This window comes from Haemorhous mexicanus, chromosome 8 (genome assembly GCF_027477595.1).
Source record: "Haemorhous mexicanus isolate bHaeMex1 chromosome 8, bHaeMex1.pri, whole genome shotgun sequence".
Taxonomy (NCBI): domain Eukaryota; kingdom Metazoa; phylum Chordata; class Aves; order Passeriformes; family Fringillidae; genus Haemorhous; species Haemorhous mexicanus.
The window spans coordinates 20,037,969-20,060,090 of NC_082348.1; the positions used below are offsets into that span (position 1 = coordinate 20,037,969).

The 22,122-nt window shown below is 37.7% G+C and overlaps 2 protein-coding genes across 5 annotated transcripts in view; one reads left to right on the forward strand and one right to left on the reverse strand.

Moving 5' to 3' along the window:
• The window catches only part of DYNC1I2 (dynein cytoplasmic 1 intermediate chain 2), a 28,544-nt gene extending 12,399 nt beyond the window's left edge, over positions 1-16,145 (forward strand). For all 4 annotated transcript variants that reach the window (XM_059853093.1, XM_059853091.1, XM_059853094.1 and 1 more), the window contains 11 exons: positions 6,989-7,078; positions 7,306-7,468; positions 7,561-7,660; positions 8,168-8,293; positions 9,237-9,383; positions 9,708-9,821; positions 10,183-10,316; positions 11,284-11,428; positions 12,249-12,389; positions 13,397-13,522; positions 14,209-16,145. In XM_059853093.1, the coding sequence (XP_059709076.1) occupies positions 6,989-7,078; positions 7,306-7,468; positions 7,561-7,660; positions 8,168-8,293; positions 9,237-9,383; positions 9,708-9,821; positions 10,183-10,316; positions 11,284-11,428; positions 12,249-12,389; positions 13,397-13,522; positions 14,209-14,322 (1,400 nt within the window). In that variant the 3' untranslated portion in view covers positions 14,323-16,145. The remainder of the gene's footprint in view (positions 1-6,988; positions 7,079-7,305; positions 7,469-7,560; positions 7,661-8,167; positions 8,294-9,236; positions 9,384-9,707; positions 9,822-10,182; positions 10,317-11,283; positions 11,429-12,248; positions 12,390-13,396; positions 13,523-14,208) is intronic.
• A 1,441-nt stretch (positions 16,146-17,586) lies between these two features.
• SLC25A12 (solute carrier family 25 member 12) overlaps positions 17,587-22,122 on the reverse strand; it is a 45,341-nt gene continuing 40,805 nt past the window's right edge. The window contains exons 15-18 of the mRNA XM_059853090.1: positions 21,397-21,535; positions 18,996-19,154; positions 18,720-18,810; positions 17,587-18,193 (exon numbers count right to left, since the gene is read on the reverse strand). Coding sequence (XP_059709073.1) covers positions 18,004-18,193; positions 18,720-18,810; positions 18,996-19,154; positions 21,397-21,535 — 579 coding nt within the window. The 3' untranslated portion in view covers positions 17,587-18,003. The remainder of the gene's footprint in view (positions 18,194-18,719; positions 18,811-18,995; positions 19,155-21,396; positions 21,536-22,122) is intronic.

The following is a 22,122-nucleotide window of genomic DNA, read 5'->3' on the forward strand; positions in this document are numbered from 1 at the left end:
AATCCACACGTAACTTGGCACATGGAGGACAGGGAGGTGATATGAGGCAACTGGCATGGCTTTAATGAGGGCAGCTCCTGCCTGACCAGCCTAGTGGCCTTCTACAGTGGAGTGACTATATCAGTGAGCAAGGGAGGTGTACAGGGTCTGTTTGGATTTCTCTACAGCCTTTGACAGGACCCCCCTCCAACATCCTTCTCTCTAAATTGGACAGAGATGGATTTGATGGCTGGACTGTTAGGATAAGGAATCGGTTGAATGGTTGCATCCAGAGATCAACAGCTCAGAGTCCTGTGTACATCAGGTGGTGTCCCTGAGGGTCCATAGTGGGACCAGTTACTTATAATCTTCATCACTGACATACAGAGGGATTGAGTGCACCTTCAGCACACCTGCAGGTGACACCAAGCTGAGTGGGGTGGTTGACATGCCTGAAGGATGGGATGCCACGCAGAGGGATCTGGACAAGCTCAAGAAGTGGCCCAAAAGAAAGCCAAACATATCCTGATCTTGCCCCTCTCCTCTGCTCCTGAAGTGCTGCATCCAGCTCTGGAGAGGGACCTTGCCCAAAGGCATGTGCTTCACTGGACAAGGGGTAATGGCTTTGAACTGGAAGAGATTAGAGTAGATATCAGGAGGAAATTCTTTGCTTTGTGGGTGGTGAGGCACTGGAATGGGTTGCCCAGTAAAGCCGTGGTTGCCCCATCCCTGCCTGTGTTCAAGGCCAGGTTGGATGGGGCTTTGAGCAGTCTGATGTAGGGGAAGGTATCTCAGGCTGGGGAGTGGAACTAGATCATCTTTAAAGATCATCTTCCAACCCCTAACATTCTATGAACTTATTGAAGGCCCTGTGTTGTACAACAAACTTATGAATTAACCCCCCTACTTCTTAACAATTTAAATTTTTACACCTGAAGCATACACTTTGAGTTTTAAAAGAAGGAACTAATTTATTTATAACTTATGCAGTTTCTGTTTTCAGCAATTGAACACAGGCTTTCTTTCAACCATGAGTTGTTTGCTTTTCAAAAAATAAATTTTTCTGAAGAAAATATGGTTGGCTAGCAGATTTGCTTTTCAATGCTGAAACACTTGAATTTGTCTGCAAATGAAAGTCTTAGTCTTGACCTAGTTTGTGTGTAGCTCTTGGTTGTTTAATATGACTGATTTTGAGTATGTGTCTATGTTAGCAATTTTAGGACCTACTTCTACATTCATAATTTTGCATTTTCCTGCTCTTGGTATGTAAACTTTTGGGTGTTTATGTAAGGCTGTATCTTTCAAACTTCGTTATTCAGTGAGCCAGAGAATATGGTTTTTCTCTTAACTGTGTTTCTTTTCTGTTTTTCATTTTATCTGTATCCCTGCACAGGTAGGTGTTTGGGGTTTTCCTGCTTTCATTTCTCCCATGCCCTCAACATTGCCTTTCTCCAATCCCTCAGGTCTTTTTTCCTCCCCTCTGTCAGGTTCATGGAATCTGAAGACTTAGGTCACAGTTTAGGTACTTGAAGAGTTCTACTTCTGCTGCCTGCTGACAGTAGAAATTGCTTGGGATTGTATGATCTGTTTCACAGTAGATAGGCTGTAGTTGAGGTTTGCTGTAGTGGAGTGGAACAGTGGTCATCACTATTCTGCATTTAGCAAGAAGTGGTCTCAATGCATGCATTGTCTCCTGATCCATTCCACCTTTCAAATACTGATTTCTTGAGGGCCATCATTATTTTTTAAAATATATTTATTTCATATGCTTCACAAAATTCACAGGTGTCTTTTCATCATTTCAGTGTTGAAAATCTTTGTAAGGTTTATCTTAAGACTGCCTGAATACATTAATAACAAAACTCTATATTCCCATTTTACAATGATATCTGAAATAGGACATAGGTTTAAAATGAAAGAAGAAATCATGCTGCATACAAAAAAAGGAGTCACTAAGTAGGATATTTTTCTTGGTGAAAGAAAATTTTAAGCTATTTAAAACAATTGACAAAAGCAATATGCTGAATTTACAGGGTGCAATTAGATAAATTTAAATTCTGTAAAATATATCTTATTGATTCTTATTTCTTCTCACAGTCTGAGTTGTGCTCATCTGGGTGCATATGCTGTGAACAAAAATAACCTTGTGAAGTACACCTGAAAGTGGAGCTTGCAACTGAACTTACACCTGCAGTAGCTCCCTTATCCAGCAGCAATTTCCATCTAGCTAGGTTAGCTCAGTGTTCACAGCTTCTTACAAAGTGAAGTAAACTGGAGCCCTCATAATATATTTTGAGATTTTTAAAGTGCTGTTGGAGCTGTGCTTTCGAAAAAGGAAAATAGAAGCAGTTTTTTATTTGATATGCTCTGCTGTCATTCTGCTTGTTTAGGTCCACTTGTTCAAAGACCTGATTTGGTGGGAGAGGACAGCACATAAAGTAAAACCAACAAACCCACAGCAAAACCCCAAACTAAATAGTTCTCCCTGTTCCTGTTCTGTGTGCTACAGTGGCTGTGTAGTAACATTGTAAGCTTAATTAAGAAACATTGCAACTACAGCCAGTCTGCCTGGTGGAACAGATAGGAAGTAGAAGTAAACTAGTTTTAGATTAAAACCATTCCTAGTTGTTCTGGAAATATTTGTGGCAACACATACCAAGTGAGTTAAATAGGAGAGACTTCATGTCCTCAAATAAAACTAGGCATTTGGAAATGCCTGGTTTGGATTCACGTAACAGTTAAATTAATTTTGAAACGTGGCAGCTTCCTTAGGAGATTAAGGCACTTAGTGTTCTAACAGTTCTCACAACTTCCACTGTTTTATTGTAGTACTAAGATGTTGATTTATTGTGACCTCAAAATATTTGAGAAACTGCCTTAGGAAAATTGATTCTTATATGTTATAAAACAATAAAATTGGGATGTCTCCTAGAAACCTGTTAAACCAAAGAAAGATGGGTGCATAGGGGAATATGATTTTGTTCAGCTGTCACAATTAAGGCTTTCCAGGACTAACTGGGTACCTGCTGATTAGTGCTGCTGTACTATACTGTGCGTGTGCAATCACAGCTGGCTGCAGACAGTATTAGTGCATTAACTCCACTCTTTAATAATTGTCTGCTGACATCTCCAGGACACAGAATTAAAATATTAAGCAGAGTAATAAAAATATGATGTATAGGATTTGCTTCTTGGATGCTGGTACAATTAGGCATTTTAATATTTTTCAAAGAAATAATGGACCATTGTATATTCATGTATATGACCCTTGTGGGTCCCTTCCAACTCAGAATATTCTGTGATTCTGTATTATCTAGTACATGCCTTAAATGTACAGAAATACAGATAGGAAAACTTGATGTGAAGACACTCGGTTTAACAAAAGCCACCCATTTCACAGGTGATTTAACTTTGATTAACCTACTCTGCAGCAACAGATTACTCAGACAACTGCAACTACACTCTACAGTGTTATTGCTAGGTGCAGCCTAATTTACAGCACTGCTTTTCTTTCTGTCTTGCCAAAATACATCACAATTTTGATGTTAACTCAAAGTAAAAATTCAGTGGTTCATTAAATCTGTTTTTAGCATTCATTGGCAAGACATTTGTTGCTATTAAAGATTGCATAAAAATAGCAGCTACTTTACTGCTCAGTTTGTAACCTTAGATCCCCTGATTGCCTGTCAGAAACAACATGGAGTTAATCCCTTGGCATATTATAATGAATATTCATCGATATGTTGATGTGACACAGAGTTCCATTTCCTGTCTTTGTGGCCCTGTGACTTTTCCAAGTCTTTGCAGCCTTTTTTAAATCTGAAATCATATTTGGTACACTGACAATTGAAGTGGCTTAAAATGCCAGTAGATACAGTCAATAATGAATAAGGTGGATGCAGTTATGGAGTGCCCTTAAGGTTTCAAATTTAGATAGCTGATTTGAGATAAATGCAGTGCATGACAGTTTCATGGGTTCTTGACTTAGTAGACTGGAACTTTTTCAGAAATAGTATGCCCAATGTTTCCCTGTTTTCTGGGTAATGTATTATTGTTATGCTAATTCCTTGCCAATTCTGGTATCTGGCCTGCTATTAAATAAATTAAAGATAAAGGAAAGACAGGAAAAGTAATTAAAACAAACATTCCTTACCTCATTTTTTTAGTCCGTAACCTTAATGGTGCCTTTTTTTGTGAACTGTGAGAAAGCTTCCTGGGTTTGGAATAGAAAGCATTCTGGTTTTGGATAATGAGGTCAAGATCTTGTATATGTGGGGAATTTTTTTTTTTAATTTTGGGTTTTTTTTTTTCTCCAGATCCCTTAATATGAAAGTTTGCGTGTGATTCTTCTTTAGAGAGAAGGTTTTAGATTTATGCAGTTACAGATAAATCAGTGAGATGACATGTTCAGTTTCAAGACTGATACTTTGAGAATATTAAAATGAATGCTGTATCCTGCATTTAAATGCAATAGTATCAGCTGGCTGTATGCAGTGAAAGTAGCATGAAGGAATTTAGAGCTCTGTATAATATATGCCATTTATGTTTCAAACATTAAAAGGCAGGAGCAATCAACTATATGATCTTTTGAATAAAATATGTAGATTAGAAGGTCATATAGCACTAAGGGGTGACCATCTACGTTTGACAAGAATTTGACTCCTGTCACTGAAAATGGTACTTAGAATCAGTGTAGTATGACTAATGGGGGGTTGGGCTGAAGTTTCTAATTTGGGATTTTCAAAGCTAGAATAATGTATACAGGGTGACCCAAAACCAAATTTCTAAATTTGAAGGCATCATTTAATTCTGCAAGATTGATTGGCAGGGCAAAAAAGAGGGAGATTATTATCTGAGTGGCCACAATTTGAATACATGATCCTGTATGCGTTGTCCTCAAAGTCATGTGTGTTAACTCATATTGCATTTTTTAATTAATCATTGTTCACACCTGTAGTAATTTGACATGAAGAGTTCCCTTCTTTAAAATGGCCACAAGTTATCCAGTTTTCAGGTTACGAGTCCACTGTGCATGCGAATCCATCGAAAAAGGAGCAGTGTCTTTCTGTTTCTTTGCGTGATTATTTTGCCCAAAAAAGCTTTCATTTTTTTTAAGTAGCACAAAAGCTGTAATTGGCATGCTTTGTAAGGAAGTGTCAATGTGCAAGAGAGTGGAGATCACTAAGAATTCTTTTACGGGTTCTTTCCCCTTTGCACCACCGCCTCCTCAGCAGGGTCACTGAGATCACTAGCTTTTCTTGAAATGGCCATTTTCACTGGCAGGTGCATTATACCCTGTATTTTCAGATTGTTTTTCCATTCTGAATGTTTGGCAGGTTGATTGCTCTGGCTGCATTGACGGAGAAAGGGCTGACAAATGCGGTTGGGCTGGCTGAAAAGACAGTGATTACTGTTTTCCTTTGTGGCTGATTGAGGCCCTTGAAAGGAAAGATTTTAACCTTCACCATTTGGTTCAAAAGTATGAGCATATATTGAAATCATTCATGCCATTTATCCTAGTTCTGTAAACTTGTCAGAACATAAAAATCGCTCAATTTCAAGTAATGTAGGATTGGCATACGTCATTATCATTTTGATTAAGTTGGAGTTTGTATTATTGTGTGCATTATACAGTGTCATTTAAAGCTTTCTTTCCTGCAGGTACAGTTATATTTTTATTGCCTATACTATGGAGTTGGAAAGATTTTCAGCCCTCTTTAAACCTATCACTATGTGTGTGGTTTGGCAGCTGGTATGGCCTACAAGCTGTATTTTGTTTGCAGGGTAAAGGCTTGTCTGTAGACCTCCTGGAGTGCTGGTAATTGCACAGGCTTGCCATTGGGGAAAGACATGATTGGAAGCAGTCAGGCAGAAAAATGTTGTGCCATCCCATTGCCACCTCATAGCAGAGAGACAATCCTTGCAGTACCATCTGGTTGTTGCTATCTAGTCAGCTGGCCTGGCTGCTGGGACCATGGCTTGGCAGCTGGTTCCCATCCCTTGACCACCCCTTTTTTTAACTCTTTTTGTGTGCATGCATGTGGATTTTGGTTTTTTTTTTTTTACTTTTTGTGTTAGATAACTTTGAACATGGGTCAGGAAGATGGCTGCAACAAACAAGCCTAGTCCCTGTTGAATACTGTCTCATTACTTGTGATGAGGCATGCAGCAGTTTCCTGCTGCCATTCCCTTATAAGTAGATGATGTAGCTGTTTAACCAATAAAAACAAGTCTTTTCAGAAGCCTGTTCTAGAAAGTGGATGAAGAAAAGCCAGCATATCCCACGATTCTAAGTGATTTAAAGGTATTTTCTGGCTTATAGTATTCAAAGAATAAAATGTAGAAATGCAGAAAGTGATGTAAGCCTTGTCAGTATTCCTGAACATTAACATTTTATGTTATTCATTGCAATTAGGGAAAACACATTTTCCTGTAAAGTTTTCATTGCCAAACATGATACAGATAATGAGACTTGCATCTAGAATGACAGAAAAAATGTAATCTCTCCGCTATTATCTTTAGCAAAATTTGCCTCTCAGAATAGCAACCTGAAAGCTAATGTAAGCCATCTTCATGCCATGTGCAGACCCATTAGACTGATGCTTTCAGATCATAAGTAAGCAGCTGCTCTGCAGACTATTTTAGACATTTGATTTTTCTTTATTCCGCAGCATTAATGTGTCAGTGTGTTACACAGAACACACATCCACCGCATGGTTCTGTGTGGAATCATAACTGCCTGCAAGACAGATTTCCACTTTGGATTCTTTACAATTCCCTGCGTTTCTTATTTCAGTTTATGCAACTACATAACTCAGTGCAACTGATACCCAGGTGGAGACAATGATATTTTGGTTTGTGATAATGTTATCCTTGGGACTACATTTTACAAATGCAACCATTTTAAGCTACATGATACCATTTTACATCAGCTTATTTGAGACTCATAGAGAATGTTACTGTTCCCCTTTAGAAACACTGATGATCTCACCATAATGTTTCTCCTTAGATGAGGAGGAGGAAGATGATGTGGTTGCACCAAAACCATTAGTTGAACCGGAAGAAGAAAAAACATTAAAAAAAGAGGAGGAGGAAGAAGGTACAGTTCACCTCAAGACATTCTAAGAGCTGTAAAGAAAGTCAACAGTACATTTTTTAACTTCTTATTATGTTAATTTAAAATTAATTTTGTTGTTAAATGCTAATTAGCCAATAAAACATAAAATGCAAAAATTATTAAAAATAATGATAAATACTGTTTTTCTTTCTTGAAAAGAATTGGTTAAAGCGTGCAGTCCAGAAAATGTCTGTCTAAATTTTTTTCAGCTGCCCCTCATGAACTCACAGAGGAGGAAAAGCAACAAATTTTGCATTCTGAAGAATTTTTAAGTTTTTTTGACCACTCCACAAGGATTGTTGAGAGAGCCCTTTCTGAGCAAATCAACATTTTCTTTGACTACAGTGGAAGAGACTTAGAGGACAAAGAAGGGTAATGTGAATGTTAAATACTTTTCTGTGAATTTCCAATACTTTTAATTGAAAAAGTGATCTAAGATTAATATCTCCCAATTGTCTTTATAGAGAGATTCAAGCAGGAGCAAAGCTGTCCTTAAATAGGCAATTTTTTGATGAACGTTGGTCAAAGCATCGTGTTGTCAGTTGTCTGGACTGGTCATCTCAGGTAAAAAACAGTGCTCAAAGCAAACAGTTGGCTTTGTAAATTGTTGTAGTTCTGTGCATTTGATTCCCATAAAAGCACAGCTGATACAAGCTGTATTTCTAAAGATGTTCCTGATGTGCTCCATGGTTTGCAAAAAGTAGACAGAGCTGTTAATCTTTTGTGAGAGGTAGCAAAAGGTTCAGATTGTGAAGAAAGTTGGTTTTGGCTTATGGACTGCTTGGTAGAGGTAACTCATCTTCACTAAAAAGAAAGGAAAGCTCACTTAAAAGTAACAGGTTTTAGAGTTAAAAGAAAGTTATGATGAGAGAACAAGACTAGTGTGTATGATAATGCTGATGTCAGAGCTAAATTAGCAACAACTGCAGTTTTAACTGACAATTTTTCACGCCTTTATAATGCAAGGTGGTTTTTTAACCCTATTTTGGCAAAAGAAGACAGATTCTAGGATTATCTGGACCCTCAGCCAGTCATCTTGCTTACTCTGAGTCTTTTTCACTTACCATGCAGTATCCAGAATTACTTGTAGCCTCTTACAACAACAATGAGGATGCACCTCACGAGCCTGATGGGGTGGCCCTTGTATGGAATATGAAGTACAAGAAAACTACCCCAGAATATGTCTTTCACTGCCAGGTATGATTCTGTGCTGGGAGGGATTTTATGTTGATGAATTTGGACAAGTATCTTCCTTACGTTTGTCAGTATAATAATTTCATTGGGCTGGCATTCACTTTAACCACTTTTATCTGCCAACAGATGTTAATAGCTAGACAGTTCAGCTGAGAATATTATTCTGTTCCAGAATTTCTGACATCATTCAGAATTCAGTCTTGTTTGAGAACTCCTTTTCTTTTTTCGTTTAAATAAAACAGGAAAACTTTCTTGTGTAATGGTTGAACCACAAAGGTTTGTATGTAAGGGGCTTGAGTAGGATTGTATACTACAACTTAGGTTACTGAATAAAATGAAGACAGCCTGAGGAAATGGAGCAAGGATGAAAACTAAAAAACATATGCATCAACAAAAAGGCAGATGGAGGTTTTCTAGTAGTTTTCTGAAAGATGAAAACATGCAAATCTCTTCCATTATGCCAAGCCCAGGATATCCACGTTTTTCCTATCATGTTGGAAAATAACGCAGTTGAATGAAAATTTAACCTCATTGTCACATTACTGTCAAAGCCCAGATTGCAAAAGTAACTCTGTTATATCAAAATGTATTTCTGCATTCTCTAAGAAGTAATGACTACAGAATGTGGCAAAACATTATTAAAATCTTGTGTATTACCAGGCCTTCCCTTGCTAATAAACCATGCTAGGAGGAATACAGATGTATGTATGTATGTGAAAGAAAAGAGGAGGAAAGTTTCATTTAATAATTATAAATTGAAACAAAAAGACTGTTGAGGGGTTACAAAGGGTGGGTGAATCCTTAAGTAATTGGGCAGTGAAAGAATGTACTGAATAATTTAGTCAAAGAAGTAGTTCTGATATTTGGCCTCATTTTCTTTAGTTTTAGACATAGTGTCACTGAATGATGGCTCGTGTATTTTGTTGTTTGTGTTTCTTCCTTTCAGTCTGCAGTGATGTCAGCTACATTTGCAAAATTTCATCCCAATCTGGTGGTTGGTGGCACATACTCGGGCCAGATAGTGCTGTGGGATAATCGCAGCAATAAGAGAACCCCAGTGCAGAGAACGCCTCTTTCAGCTGCTGCTCACACGGTAGGAGGTGAAATGTCTTCAAGGACTGTGCCCCGTTGAGATGTATTTAACATCTAGGAAATTCTGTCCAGTGCACTTGATTGGCAGTGCTTAAATGTTTGTGTCCATATTTTGACACTTAGGAACCAGGCTATTCATAAAAATCAGAGTGTCAGAAAAAACAAGTATCAGTTTTATAGGGGAGTATCATTTGTATTTTTGATTGGGATCAATCTTTTGTGCTTTGTTAAATGGTAAAGTCGTATATGAATTGTACTGTACAACAATTATACCAGAACTGGTTATTACTTCTAAATTCTTTTCTGATAATATTTTGTTTCTTAGCACCCAGTGTACTGTGTAAATGTTGTTGGGACCCAGAATGCTCATAACTTGATTAGTATCTCAACTGATGGGAAAATATGCTCTTGGAGTTTGGATATGCTTTCCCAACCACAGGTAAGGTAACTTTTGATAAATATATATATATATATATATATAGTGTCTATTCTAGAGTAATATTTTATTAAAAATTCAGTTGATCTAATAAACATTAATCAACACTTTCCCAACACAGGTAGCTTGATATTTGATAAAATATTTCCCCACCTGTGGAATCAAATATTTTCTGTTGTTTCTTTTGCATAGTTTTGGTGTACTTGTGTTAGTGGTGAATACAAATGTATTAAGCAAACTTCCTTATTCCTGCCCAATCTATCCAAGTAAAATAAAAAGAAAGCCTCCTATTCTGAAATCTAAAAGGTTTTGTAGGTGTTAATATTTCTTTTTATGAAGTAAGTTGCTGATATTTTCACTACAGGATAGCATGGAGCTGGTTCACAAACAGTCCAAGGCTGTGGCTGTTACCTGCATGTCTTTCCCTATTGGAGATGTCAACAACTTTGTTGTTGGCAGTGAAGAAGGCTCAGTGTACACTGCATGCCGTCATGGCAGGTAAATACAAACTTTAATTCTTCAAAGAAAGTAGAAATAGTGAAAGGATGAGTTCCTGCATGCTTTACACTCAAATTTTTTTAAGTTCATACTTTCTCTTTTGCTCTGAAGGAATTCAGAGTATCTCTGTCTGACTTCCAGTACACTTTTTCCTGAGTAAAAGCTTCATTAAAACCAGAAATGGTTGGAATATTGAATTGGTGTTATGAGTTGTTTGTGTTGATGAGGACAGCATAGGTCACTGTGGTTTTATTCATTTGAATTGTAGCAGAACATTCCAAAGTCCCTATCAGTTTTGTAGATAATTGTACAGTAACATCACGCACAGATCTTAAATTGGCTAGCTGTTCTCCTGCTGTTCAATCTATTTTGAAATTGTCTGACTGTATCTTATCAATTGCTTTCTTAAATACAATTGAGTGTCCAGGTTTCATCTCAAATACACATCACCTTGCTGCACAGCTTTTTTGGTTCCAAAATACCCAAAATTGTGTCACTTTTGTGTAACATCCTTCCCATCTGCTTCCCTCCTTTTTCATCACCCCTGATAGGAGGTTGTTAGGGATATCTTGTTACTGGCTTATGTCTGAACCTTGAGCCCTTAAAGTATATGCAACTTCTCTTCATTTGATGGGAGTTTCATGCTTATTCCTGAGTCTGGATTTTATTCTTTGTATGAATTGAAATTGTAGCTACTGCTTGGAGGACAACATAGTTAAATGTGTGGACTGAATGAGTCTCCTGTCCCTAGGATATATTTTGGCACTTAGAGTTAGTAGAAAATACGTGTTCAACTTAAGGTCTGGTCTGTGATCCTGTTGTGGTGAAGCCTTTTGCAGTGAGGTAACATCCATGTAAGGCAGCAAAATCTTCTTGTGGCTGTATTTAAATTGCATTTCAGTGCTATCTCTGTCTGCAGATGTTTGGTTTCCAAATCAATTAACCTTGGTTGTATATTCTGAAACAGCAAAGCTGGAATCAGTGAGATGTTTGAAGGACACCAGGGACCAATCACAGGTATCAACTGCCATGCAGCAGTTGGACCTGTAGACTTCTCACATCTTTTTGTCACCTCTTCTTTTGACTGGACAGTAAAGCTTTGGACAACGAAGGTAACTTAGATAGTTCAGTGGTTTTCTTCATAGCCCTTGACACAAGGTGGTGCTATAATGTAAGCTGCTTAAGGAAGTTCACGAACCTGAAGTCAAATTGTGTGAAGTTCTGAGGTTCTTAGCTGCAGTCCTGCAAAGAGGAGACAGCTGATGAGCAGAACTAAGATTAACAGCATAAAACTTCGCTTTCAGCTTGTACATCATTTGTGTATTTCTGATCCATTCTTTTCAACCCTTTGTTATCAACAATGATTACAGTATAATCAAATGTAAATCATGTTATAAAGTCAATTACCTCATATATTCATAAGGCAAATGTTTTGCTACAATTTTGTGGAGGAATAAAGGATAGGACCAAAACTAATGTCAATTAAACTTGATGAGGCTCACAATTGAAATACCTGTCATTTCCATTGCCAGAATTACTTTCTTCTCTGTTAGTCTGATGCCCTGAGGAATGCAAAGCAGAGAAAGCAGAGTTAAAATCTCTGTGTTATAGTCACTGAACTTTCATTGCCTTGATTTGGAAGATTCATAAAACATTAAATGTCCAATTTATAATTGGCTTGCTATTGATTGTTTTATAGTAGCAGCCATAAAAATGGCTGCATGGTTTGGAAAGCATACCTTTAACAATAATAAGCATTAGGTTTTGGCTGATTTTTGCAGTAGCAAATTTTTAAAGCAAGTCAAAATGCACATCACTTTTTACTTATTGCTGGTAATACTGTTGAAGTTCTGTATTTTACTTTACCTGTTAGTTTTATAATTTTGAAATGTAGGGTTTGGGTATCCCATTGTTATCTTTGCTTCTTTTCAGAATAACAAACCTCTCTACTCCTTTGAAGACAATTCTGATTATGTTTATGATGTGATGTGGTCTCCAACTCACCCTGCCTTGTTTGCCTGTGTGGATGGGATGGGCAGGCTTGACCTGTGGAATCTCAACAATGATACTGAGGTGAGAAGTCAGGTTAACTGTCAAATGCAGCTGGAGAATTGTTTGTACTCTTAAAAAAAACTTGGGTGTTTACTATAGTTTGTGGAGTTTTTTTACCATAGCTTGTTTTTTTGTTGTTGTTTTTAAATATTCTGTAGTTCCAGTAGTTTCTGTGTAGTAGATAGCATTCTTTGATTACAGGGTTACAAATGACTCCTCTGAATGAATAACAGCAGTAATTAAATTGTTTTACGTATACCAAGAGAGGAAAACATCTGTTGGTGTAACACTGATCCATGTTGTGAAAGTGATTATAGACCTCCCACCCTGGGGCCTTGTCAGCCTAAGTTCAACAGTGTGAACAAACCTGTTAGCACACACCACTGCTGTTCCTATTGCCACAGTAATACTGCAGTGAAAGTGCCATTGGTTTCTAACTTAGTGAATTGAATGTTTGCTGTTCTGGTGTGTGTTATAAACTTCATGATAGTAGAAACCTTTTCCAAGATTTGCTGGCGGTAGATCAGAGGAGAAACCTGACAGATACTTAGTACTTAAATTTCGCCACCCGAAAACTGCATATAGAAGAAAGTTCTGCCATATGCCAGCCTGTGGCTTTTAATTGGAATTACCTGTTCTAGTCTTTTGGACAGGGCTTGACTTGCCAAAACAGCTGCTTTCATCCCTGTCCTCTGTCATAATCTTCCTGAGATCCCAGGGTGCCTCGCTACTGCCTGAAAGCCTGTCTGTGCCTCCTGTCCCACAAGAAGGGTACAGATGTGCCTTTTGATAGCAGATGTTTGTTCTTTGGCCAAGGGACAGATGTGTTGTTTTGGTCATGGCACTGGTGATAGCCTAAGGCCACTGAGGCGTTTGTGTTGTGAACAGTGTCTTTGATCTTTGTTCCACACACGGTTGAAGTGTTGGGCACTTCTTTTGCTGCAGCACAGATGGCCTAGGTGTGTTCTGTTATCTCTGGCTTATGGATACCTGATGCACTTTTAGCAATGTGCTTTAAACTGGTGCAGGTGCCCACTGCAAGCATCACCGTGGAGGGCAATCCTGCTCTGAACCGGGTGAGATGGACACATTCTGGGAGAGAGATTGCTGTGGGCGATTCAGAGGGACAAATCGTTATATATGACGTGGGAGAGGTATGTATGCCATGCATTGTGCAAAGAATATTGCAAACACTTGGGTTTCTTTATTTAACAGCTTGCCTTTCATTTTTTTCTCCTGTCATTAGAGGAAGAATAAATAAGTTTAATTTGTATTTTTGAATTAATATTTCCTAGTATTGTTTGATTTAAGGTGTTCTAGCATAACTTTTTAGCATCCCATCATCCAGTCAAAAAGAAAAAGCTTTACTGTTAGGCTGCTGAAATAAAAACCAATGGTTTTTTAAATAGAAATTTTATCTTATATGTAATTGTGGCACATGTGAATTCTGATCCTAGCTTGAGAAGTACCAAACAAAATATTTTGCCATGGAGCAGCCTTGATTTTGTTCTTACAGGGAAGCAGTTGCTCATGCAAGTATGTGTACTGCAGTAGCACATGATGAATTGATGGGATGAGGATAGAGCATTAGCATTCCCTTGGAAGGCAGTCTCTCAGGTGGAGATACATAGCACAGGCTTATAATAATGTCATTTTACACTTCAGTGCAGGAGTCTCCAGTTCTGCTTCTTTATTAGTTAGAGCTTTTGATGCTTACACTAAAACAAAGGTAAGCTTATCTGGAACTGGAACCTCTTCTGACTTTATTTAAGTGCTCTGCCATTCAGCATGAGGTGAGTTTGTTTCTCAGGAGGTTTCAGTAACGCTGTCTGTGCCACAGCAAATCGCCGTTCCCCGCGGCGATGAGTGGACGCGCTTTGGCCGAACGCTGGCGGAGATCAACGCCAACAGAGCCGACGCAGAGGAGGAGGCTGCGACCCGCATCCCGGCCTAGAGCCGCCAGCCGGCCCCAGGGACACCAGTCCCAGGGCAGTTCTCATCACAGCCTAGGGCAGGAACAGGTGGATTCAACAGTGGACTTAGAAATGTATTAAGATCACTGAAAATCAGATTTTGCATTGTTTTGTTTTATATATGAATTACAAGCACATTCTTGGATCTGTGTAACTTTTAATACAGTTAACTTTGACTTTGCAGGGATCTTCTTTTGCTGAAACACTAACCTGGTATAAATTTGCTACTTGGCTTCTGTAAAGTCCAATCTGAAACAGTATCTTTCTGAAAAGTAAAAGTTTTGCTCCTAAAACTTTCTGTATTACAGACTAACCTTCATTAGGTAGTAAATCCATGAAGCATTCTTTACTTTGAACTCTTCAAATTACCCATGATATGCATGCATATGTTCCAAGTTTCATTGTTTATATATAGATAAGCCTCAGACTCTGGTAGTGGGTAATATATGTTAATAAAAATTTGTCTGTAGTTACAAACTTATGTGATAATCAGACCTGAATTAATGAAATACATATTTAATACCAATTTCCTTTTGTCTGAATTGGTGCATTTAAAGGTGAGACTGATTCATAAATAAATACTATACGAGCACTTGTCAGCTGCCCTGACCTCTAATCTGTGTCCCTGCAGTAGTTCAAAGCTTCTGGGAGCTGATCCTTTTCTTTTACTACACACATCACAGGCTTGTTTTCTACCTTCAGCCACCCCTTACTGCCATGGCAACTGGGCAATAGCAAAAAGGCTCCGTTATCAAATTTTTCTTTCCCAAATGATAAGGAACTATAGCATGATGACTTTCATTCTGTTAACTACAGACTTGCTACTAATTTTCTGTACTAAGTTCAAGATTTTTATTATTACTGATTTTTAACATTTTTATTGAAGCAAGACTTCTTAATGGCTTGAAACAGAATGGTTATAATTTCTGTTAAAGGTTACTTTTTTTTCTTTCTGAGCACATTATGAAGTTTTCTATCATGATGGGTTGCAGGGGGGCTATTTCTTTTGGGTTGTTTTTTTTTTTAATAAATACTGTGAGTTTTACTAATTAGGCACTAATTCAGTTTTGTAGCCTTTAATTTAGGACTACCTTAGTTCTTAATCTATTACAAGCTTATTGTTTTGCCAGAAGAGTTGGTTTTATATACTTAAAAATAGGAAATAGGTTTATATCAATTTCATGTCCAGGAGTATTGTCATTGTTTCTTCATTGTTTAACTTTTCTGTTTAGTTTTGGGGGGTTTTTTTCACTTTCCCCTTGTCTTGGTTCTGTTATTATGAGCAGCTTGTGGAGACACAGCAGTAACAGCAATTCTTTCTTCAGAAAGTTTTCTTTTTTGGTGGGTCTGGAAGTGAAATGTGTTTAGGCTACCATTGGTGTTAGCGTTTCAAGAGTGTGTGTCCTTCCCTTTTCAACACAGCCACGCTGCTCAGTTTGCAGACATTTATCCTGTGTGCCCTCCTCAACCCTACAACAGCAGCTCTGTTCAGCTGAGAAGCATGTGAACTGTGTAAAACAGGCACATCATGAGATGGTTTGTACCTTTGGGCAGAATTCTTAACAAGCAGAAGTTCTCTTGGTTTGATGGTTTTGAAGGGAGGGGGTGCTTGGGTTTTTGGTTGGTTGTTCTTGTGGGTTTTTTGAGATTATATTTCATTGAATGATACATTTCCCTCACACTTTTATTTTCAGAAGTCCTGTAGGTCAGGCTTTCTTTTGCATACATGCAGATCACATGGCCTTAGTTTTGTGTAATTTGAACCTTCTAATAATTCTCAATTATTAAATTTAATACTACTCTATCTTTATTCCTGCTTGTGGTCTTCCCTCACAGAATAGCTGAGTACAGATTAAAAATGAAAAAGCCATACCTGCAACGTTAAGACCAAAAACGATGCTAGATGCTGTAAATGAGGATTCTGGGAGTCAAACTGTCCAGTTTTGGAGCTGCAAGAAATACAAATGCTGTTGTGCACTGTCAGGTCTCATAAGGCCTTGATCAAGGCAGTCAGCAAGCTGTGACCAAGATTGAATGCAGTGGGTCCCCAACATTTTTGTCTCTATTTAGAAAAGCACAAGACAGAATTCATAGCTACAGGAGAGAGTTCCCAGAAGCCTGCCTCTATCCAGAAAACAGTACAGAACAAGAAATTCCTTAAACACAATACAACATATAAAGAAGGAAGCCTTCTAATCAGGTTATCTATATTCATATTGCAGAACAGTGATCAAACTTCTAAGGTCAGTGTACTGTAACCTCTGGCTCACTAAATATTATTCAGCACCACAATAATTTTTAGCTTCCTTAGAGGCTAGAGCTGGAGAAAGGCTAGTCTGTGAAGTAGTGTTCAGTTCTTAATAAGCCATGTCTTCATAAACGGACTTAATCCCTGATCCTGTCACCTAAGTAAAAAAACAGAACCTGAAATCAGTTTATACCCTTTGGAAATGCTCTATTCCAGGATGTTTAACCCTGTAAGAAACATGTAAAACTTCAGTAAGCAAGGCTGGAAACCACCCATCTCATCTCTGGTCGCAAGGACGGTGTGACTAATTTTCCTCCTTGACAGCAGAAATCTCAACTCCCCTATTTCCTCTGACATTTTTGCATTTCAGTATTATACCAGGGAAACTTTTGGTGGACACTAAGCCAGAAATAGTTCAAACTTTCACTTTCTCTTCTCCCTTTACTTCCACTTACCTGTAAATATAAACAATGGGTTTGTTTGCATTTAAAAATAATACAAAAGTAAGTAGAATAACAGTATAATGTAATCTCATGATAAAACAACCTAGAAATAAAGAGAACACTTTCAAATTTTTGACAAGTTTTCTGTTCAGGAAAAAAAGGCACTCTGAGTAATAAACCCTGTAAAAATTCTTGAGTGTGCCAGTAACTGGCAAATCTCTCATTGTGTTCTGAATCTGCTACCATAGAAGTAATATTTATTACACATTTAGTATTGCCATGTATTTCGAGAGAATTTTTTGTCACAAAGTAGTGCTGCAAAATAAAATATTGCATGTGCTCATCTAATTACTGTGTTCTCTAACACTTACAAGCCAGCACATTGCATTTCATTTCCTTTGCAGTAACTAGCATGAAGGGCATTCCTGCAGAGCTCTGTCCTGTCCTGTCCATTCATTAAATGGGTGCATCTGATCTTCACATTTCCTCTGTGGAGGGAAAAACAATCATACCAGACAACTTCTTCTAAATTCAAAGAAGCGAACTGACACAAGCATTTTTAAACATTTTATTGTCACGATTGTTAACAAAACACCTTCAAAACATCTGTACATTTCAAACTATTTTGAACTGCAATACCCATTATATAAATGTATGTGTATAGATGCCCTGATGTCTCTGTACAAAGATGTACAATATGTACAGTAACATTAAATGCAAGCTGTGCAAGGCAAAGTCTAGGCTACAGCTTCATGCCACTGGTTAAAACAAGGCAGAGAACCACAGCTTCAATCAGTTCCTTGTGTATAAATAAATAAATGCAGGTATGTATGAATATTTGAAAGGAGCAATTAGATTTGCAAGCTCAGTTCAGCTAGAACACATGCAGCTGACTGGAAAATAATACAGCAGTACTCTTGTGAACTCTTCCCACTGCATCACTTTGTTCATTTGAAACATCTTTTCAGGACTCAGCTGCTACCGTGTGCTTGAGCTGAGGTGGTGGCAGAAGCTCGAAACTTTGGAAGATATAAACCAAATTTATTTTCTATACCAGCAAATGTAGCTGTAGCAAGTCTGTATCCTCCTATATGTGCAGGGTTAACAGGAGGAAGATCTGAAATTCGTGTTTTTGGGGTAGATTCTGATCCAGCGGGTTTGCTGTTTGAACAAAAAAAAAAGGGCATTTTGTTAGTCTACATTTCATAAGAAAGCACTTTAAATAGACTTATTCAGGCTCAAATACTAAAGTCTTTTGTCTGAATATGGAAGACTCTTAAAGCTGACCTTGATTAATTACTCCTATGGTGAGGTGAATGAGGTCAGACCACTACTTAATTTTAAGTCAAACCCAAAATTGAAGGTACATTTTTATGGATACTTTTGTAAATTCTTTTAGTTTCCAGTGTCACAAGGAAAATGGACAAAACTATCTTGCTACAATGGAAATACAAATTAGTGTACTGAAATAAATATTAAATGGCTCTCTATCTCCTCATCTGTTTAGAAGTGGCATGCAAGTTTCCCTCAATTATATAAAGATGGGGCAATTTTTTACATGCTGCAATTTTAGGTACAGGTGCTCAAAGTCAACAAGTTTCAATGGGTCCTATACATGAAAAAGTTTGGGGTTTTTTCTTTACATTTGACAGTTTTGTGCAAGCTAAATAGCAAATATTTGACTTACTGGCCTCCAAAGTCAACATACAACCATCTCTGCAGAAGCTCATAAGTGACCAAAGTAACACCAAACTGGGGTGAAGATCTGAACACACGAGCTGTTAAATATTACAAATCATAGCGTTAAACAAATAAAACAATTCCTCAGGAGAGAAGCTAAGCATTTTTAACAAGGTCTGTTTTTCACAATCAGACCTTGTAAATACCGCTCTGATTTGAGTCCTTAACAAAGCAAGTGCTAATTTGCAGATTTGGGGTCAGCCTTAACAATTTTTTTTCTCACCTCCAGCTCCCTTCCACAAAGCTGAAGGGCCTTCTTCCCTTAGAATCTTTCTGAAGCAGTCAATAACTCCACTGTATGTTGTCTGACCGGCGCGAGCTGCCACTTGCAGTCTTGTCTTGATGACATCAGCAGGGGTTACCAAAGAAGCAGCAGGCACACCTTTTAGAAGAAAACCACATTTAATTTGCACAAAGGATCTTGTAAAAGATGAAACACTTCCAAGTGAAAAATACAAGTGCAAACTTTCATATTTTTTACAAGGGCTAGACATTACAGAAAAATGCAGGTTCTTACTCTTGATGCTTATATAAACTGTCGTGCCTGAGATAATCATTCTTTCTTCTAAATTTAAAGGCTGAAACTGGTAGTAAAGGAAATAAACTATCAAAACCCATTCTCAGCATCTTCTAGTGGTCTGGCTGTAGCAGTAGTTTGAAACAAGATAAAATTGGCTATACATCTGTAAAGTATAAAAATTAGTTGTGCAAGTTTACTGTGTTTGTTTATACTCTACAAGGCATTTTGCAAATTACATAGGTGATTGATTTGGAAATTGAATCCTATGCCTCCATTTGTTAAAGGTGTTGATGAGAAAAACTACTGCTTAAAGCCCCTGTTCTATAGAAATATGTCTAAACTGCTGATTGGACTGTTCTGTAGGAGAATAGATGCTGCTTACTTCAGTAGGCAAGCCATAAAAAGACTGAGGACAATGAAGGTGTTTTACAAGTCTGCTTAGTACCAACAGCGTGGTATTAGCCAACAGTGATGGAAGAACAAATCTCCACTTCCAAGGCACCACTCTCGGCTTTCTAGTCAAAGGAAAGGAGAAAGTTTTCAGAAATGTACTCCACAGTATATAACTGTGTCATCTGAGATATTTCTGAATACTTCTAAATATTATAAAAACTTAATCCCCCTAAAAAGAGGAACCATCTTCTGACTTAAAATAAGGAAATTAATTTTGACTTCGGTTAAACTTTAACAACTGGTTAACAATGAATTAAAAATGTTAACAAGTAACTGATTGCATAGGTGATGGTAAACTGTGAAGTGTCACTGACCAATCCAGGAGGTTTTAAACAAAACCAGAAGCACTGCAGTTAAGCCTGCAAGCATGCACAGACAGCAATCATATGCAGATTTTCCTGACAGGCAGATCCCTTCAGACTGTATTCTTGCCTGCTGGGCACGTGTAACCGGGACTGAGTGAGCAATTGAGAATGTGAAATTTGCAATTCAGAGAGGCAGATTCCTATACATGCTATAAAACTAGGCCTATGAAATATACATGCATTTTTAATAGGGTTCATCCCTTAGTATGAGCAACACACAAACACTAATGAAACAAAGAGAAACTGTGAAGTTTGCAGTCTAAAAAGTCTTATAGGAGATACAAATTAATAATATATATGAGTATTGTATGTATATAAGCTAAAGAATTTTCCATTTCTGGCAGCTCTGCAATACTAAAGAACGAACAGGGCTACAGATCTGTTAGAGGTGGTGTCCCTTCCCTCTGGCATGAGGAACACACCAACTGGCACAGAGAAGGTGCAGCCAAACTTATGTGTCAAGTCCTATATGGGAACTGCTATTCACACACAGGCACTCACAATTGATGTATATGTATTTATATAGTGACTCCTTACAACTGTAACAAGTAGCAAAGGGTCTTGCTCAGCCCACTGGTGTTTCTGAACTGCAGATTCTGACAGTGAATCATTCACAGCTGCAAGGTTGTGTGCAGATACCTGGTTTTCATCTGCTGAGCTCATCCTTGGCAGTGCAAATCTGGCCATCTCTATCTGCATGTTTAAATATCCACCACTATAGTTCTTACATCTACTGTTTTTATACCCCTTGCCTTTAGTAAAAAATTTTTGACACAGCTGCATATTGTCTTTATACTAAACTTGTCTGAGATGCTGTAAAATATTTTAAATTTCAGAGTATGGTACTTCAGCTTCTTTACAAACTAATGCCCTATTTTCAGCAATTACATTAGAACAAAGTTTCTTTTCAGTTATTCCACAACCCAAACCTGGGTAAGTCATTTTCTTCTTAGCTCTTACGATCTCTCATTTTATGTTCATCAACGATTCAAATTAGCCTTCAACTCTGAGAGCTCAGTAACAAGTAAAACCCCATTGAGACAGACAGATCAAATTTGACTACAAGTTGCTGAGCTGCATTACGCTGTTTATCCACATTATGCAAATGTAATTAGCTCTCATCAAAATTACATCGCCTCCCACTAAGGATAACAGTGATCAAATTTAGATTAAATCAGATACAATGGTACAGTACCCTTCCTTTATATGGGGCTACTGAATGAATATTAAATATTACTCACTAAAAGAAAAGAAAATTACTTTTAGGAAACATTCTGCAAAATTACCTGCAATGGCTCCAGCTGCAAGGAGATTAAGCCCTCCCACATGGCCACTTTCATCAGCAAACATCAGTTTACTATGAGCATAAACCGGAAAGTAGATTGCAGAAAAGGGAATGTCTCTGAGGAAACATGCTTTGGCACCCTGACACAGAGAAAAGAGACACAATGCAAAGAAACTCTGTAAATAAGGCTAAAAATGATATCCAGCAAGCAGCCTGAGCCCTGAAAGTACAAACTCATTTGATCTACCACATAAACAACACAGAAAATAAAATGTCTCAGGAAAGAGATGATACAGAGTACTTGAAAATAAGAATAAAGCATATCTAAACTAAGTGTCTGGAATGAGGAAGATTCAAGGTCCATGTATAATTTTGGTAAGTTATACAAGACATCAATCCTGACATCAGTACTTAGGATAAATACTTTTTACACACTGTGTGTCCAAAGGCAATGAAAGAAGTGACAGAGATCAGTCCTTATGTCTTTCTGACTAGGGAAAGAGCAAGACCAGTCCCTGCCAGCCTTTATTCCACCAAACACAAAAGCACTACTAAAATACCAGTGAGCACTGTAAGACCTCACACTGATCGTCATCATCTGTTTGACCAAAGAAGCTGCACTGGAAGATTAGCAAAAAGAGAAAAACCACTGCAAATTGGGTACTGTTTAATAAGGAAACACAATGGTCATGAATCTCATCTATCAAATTCAAAATCTTCAGCTCTA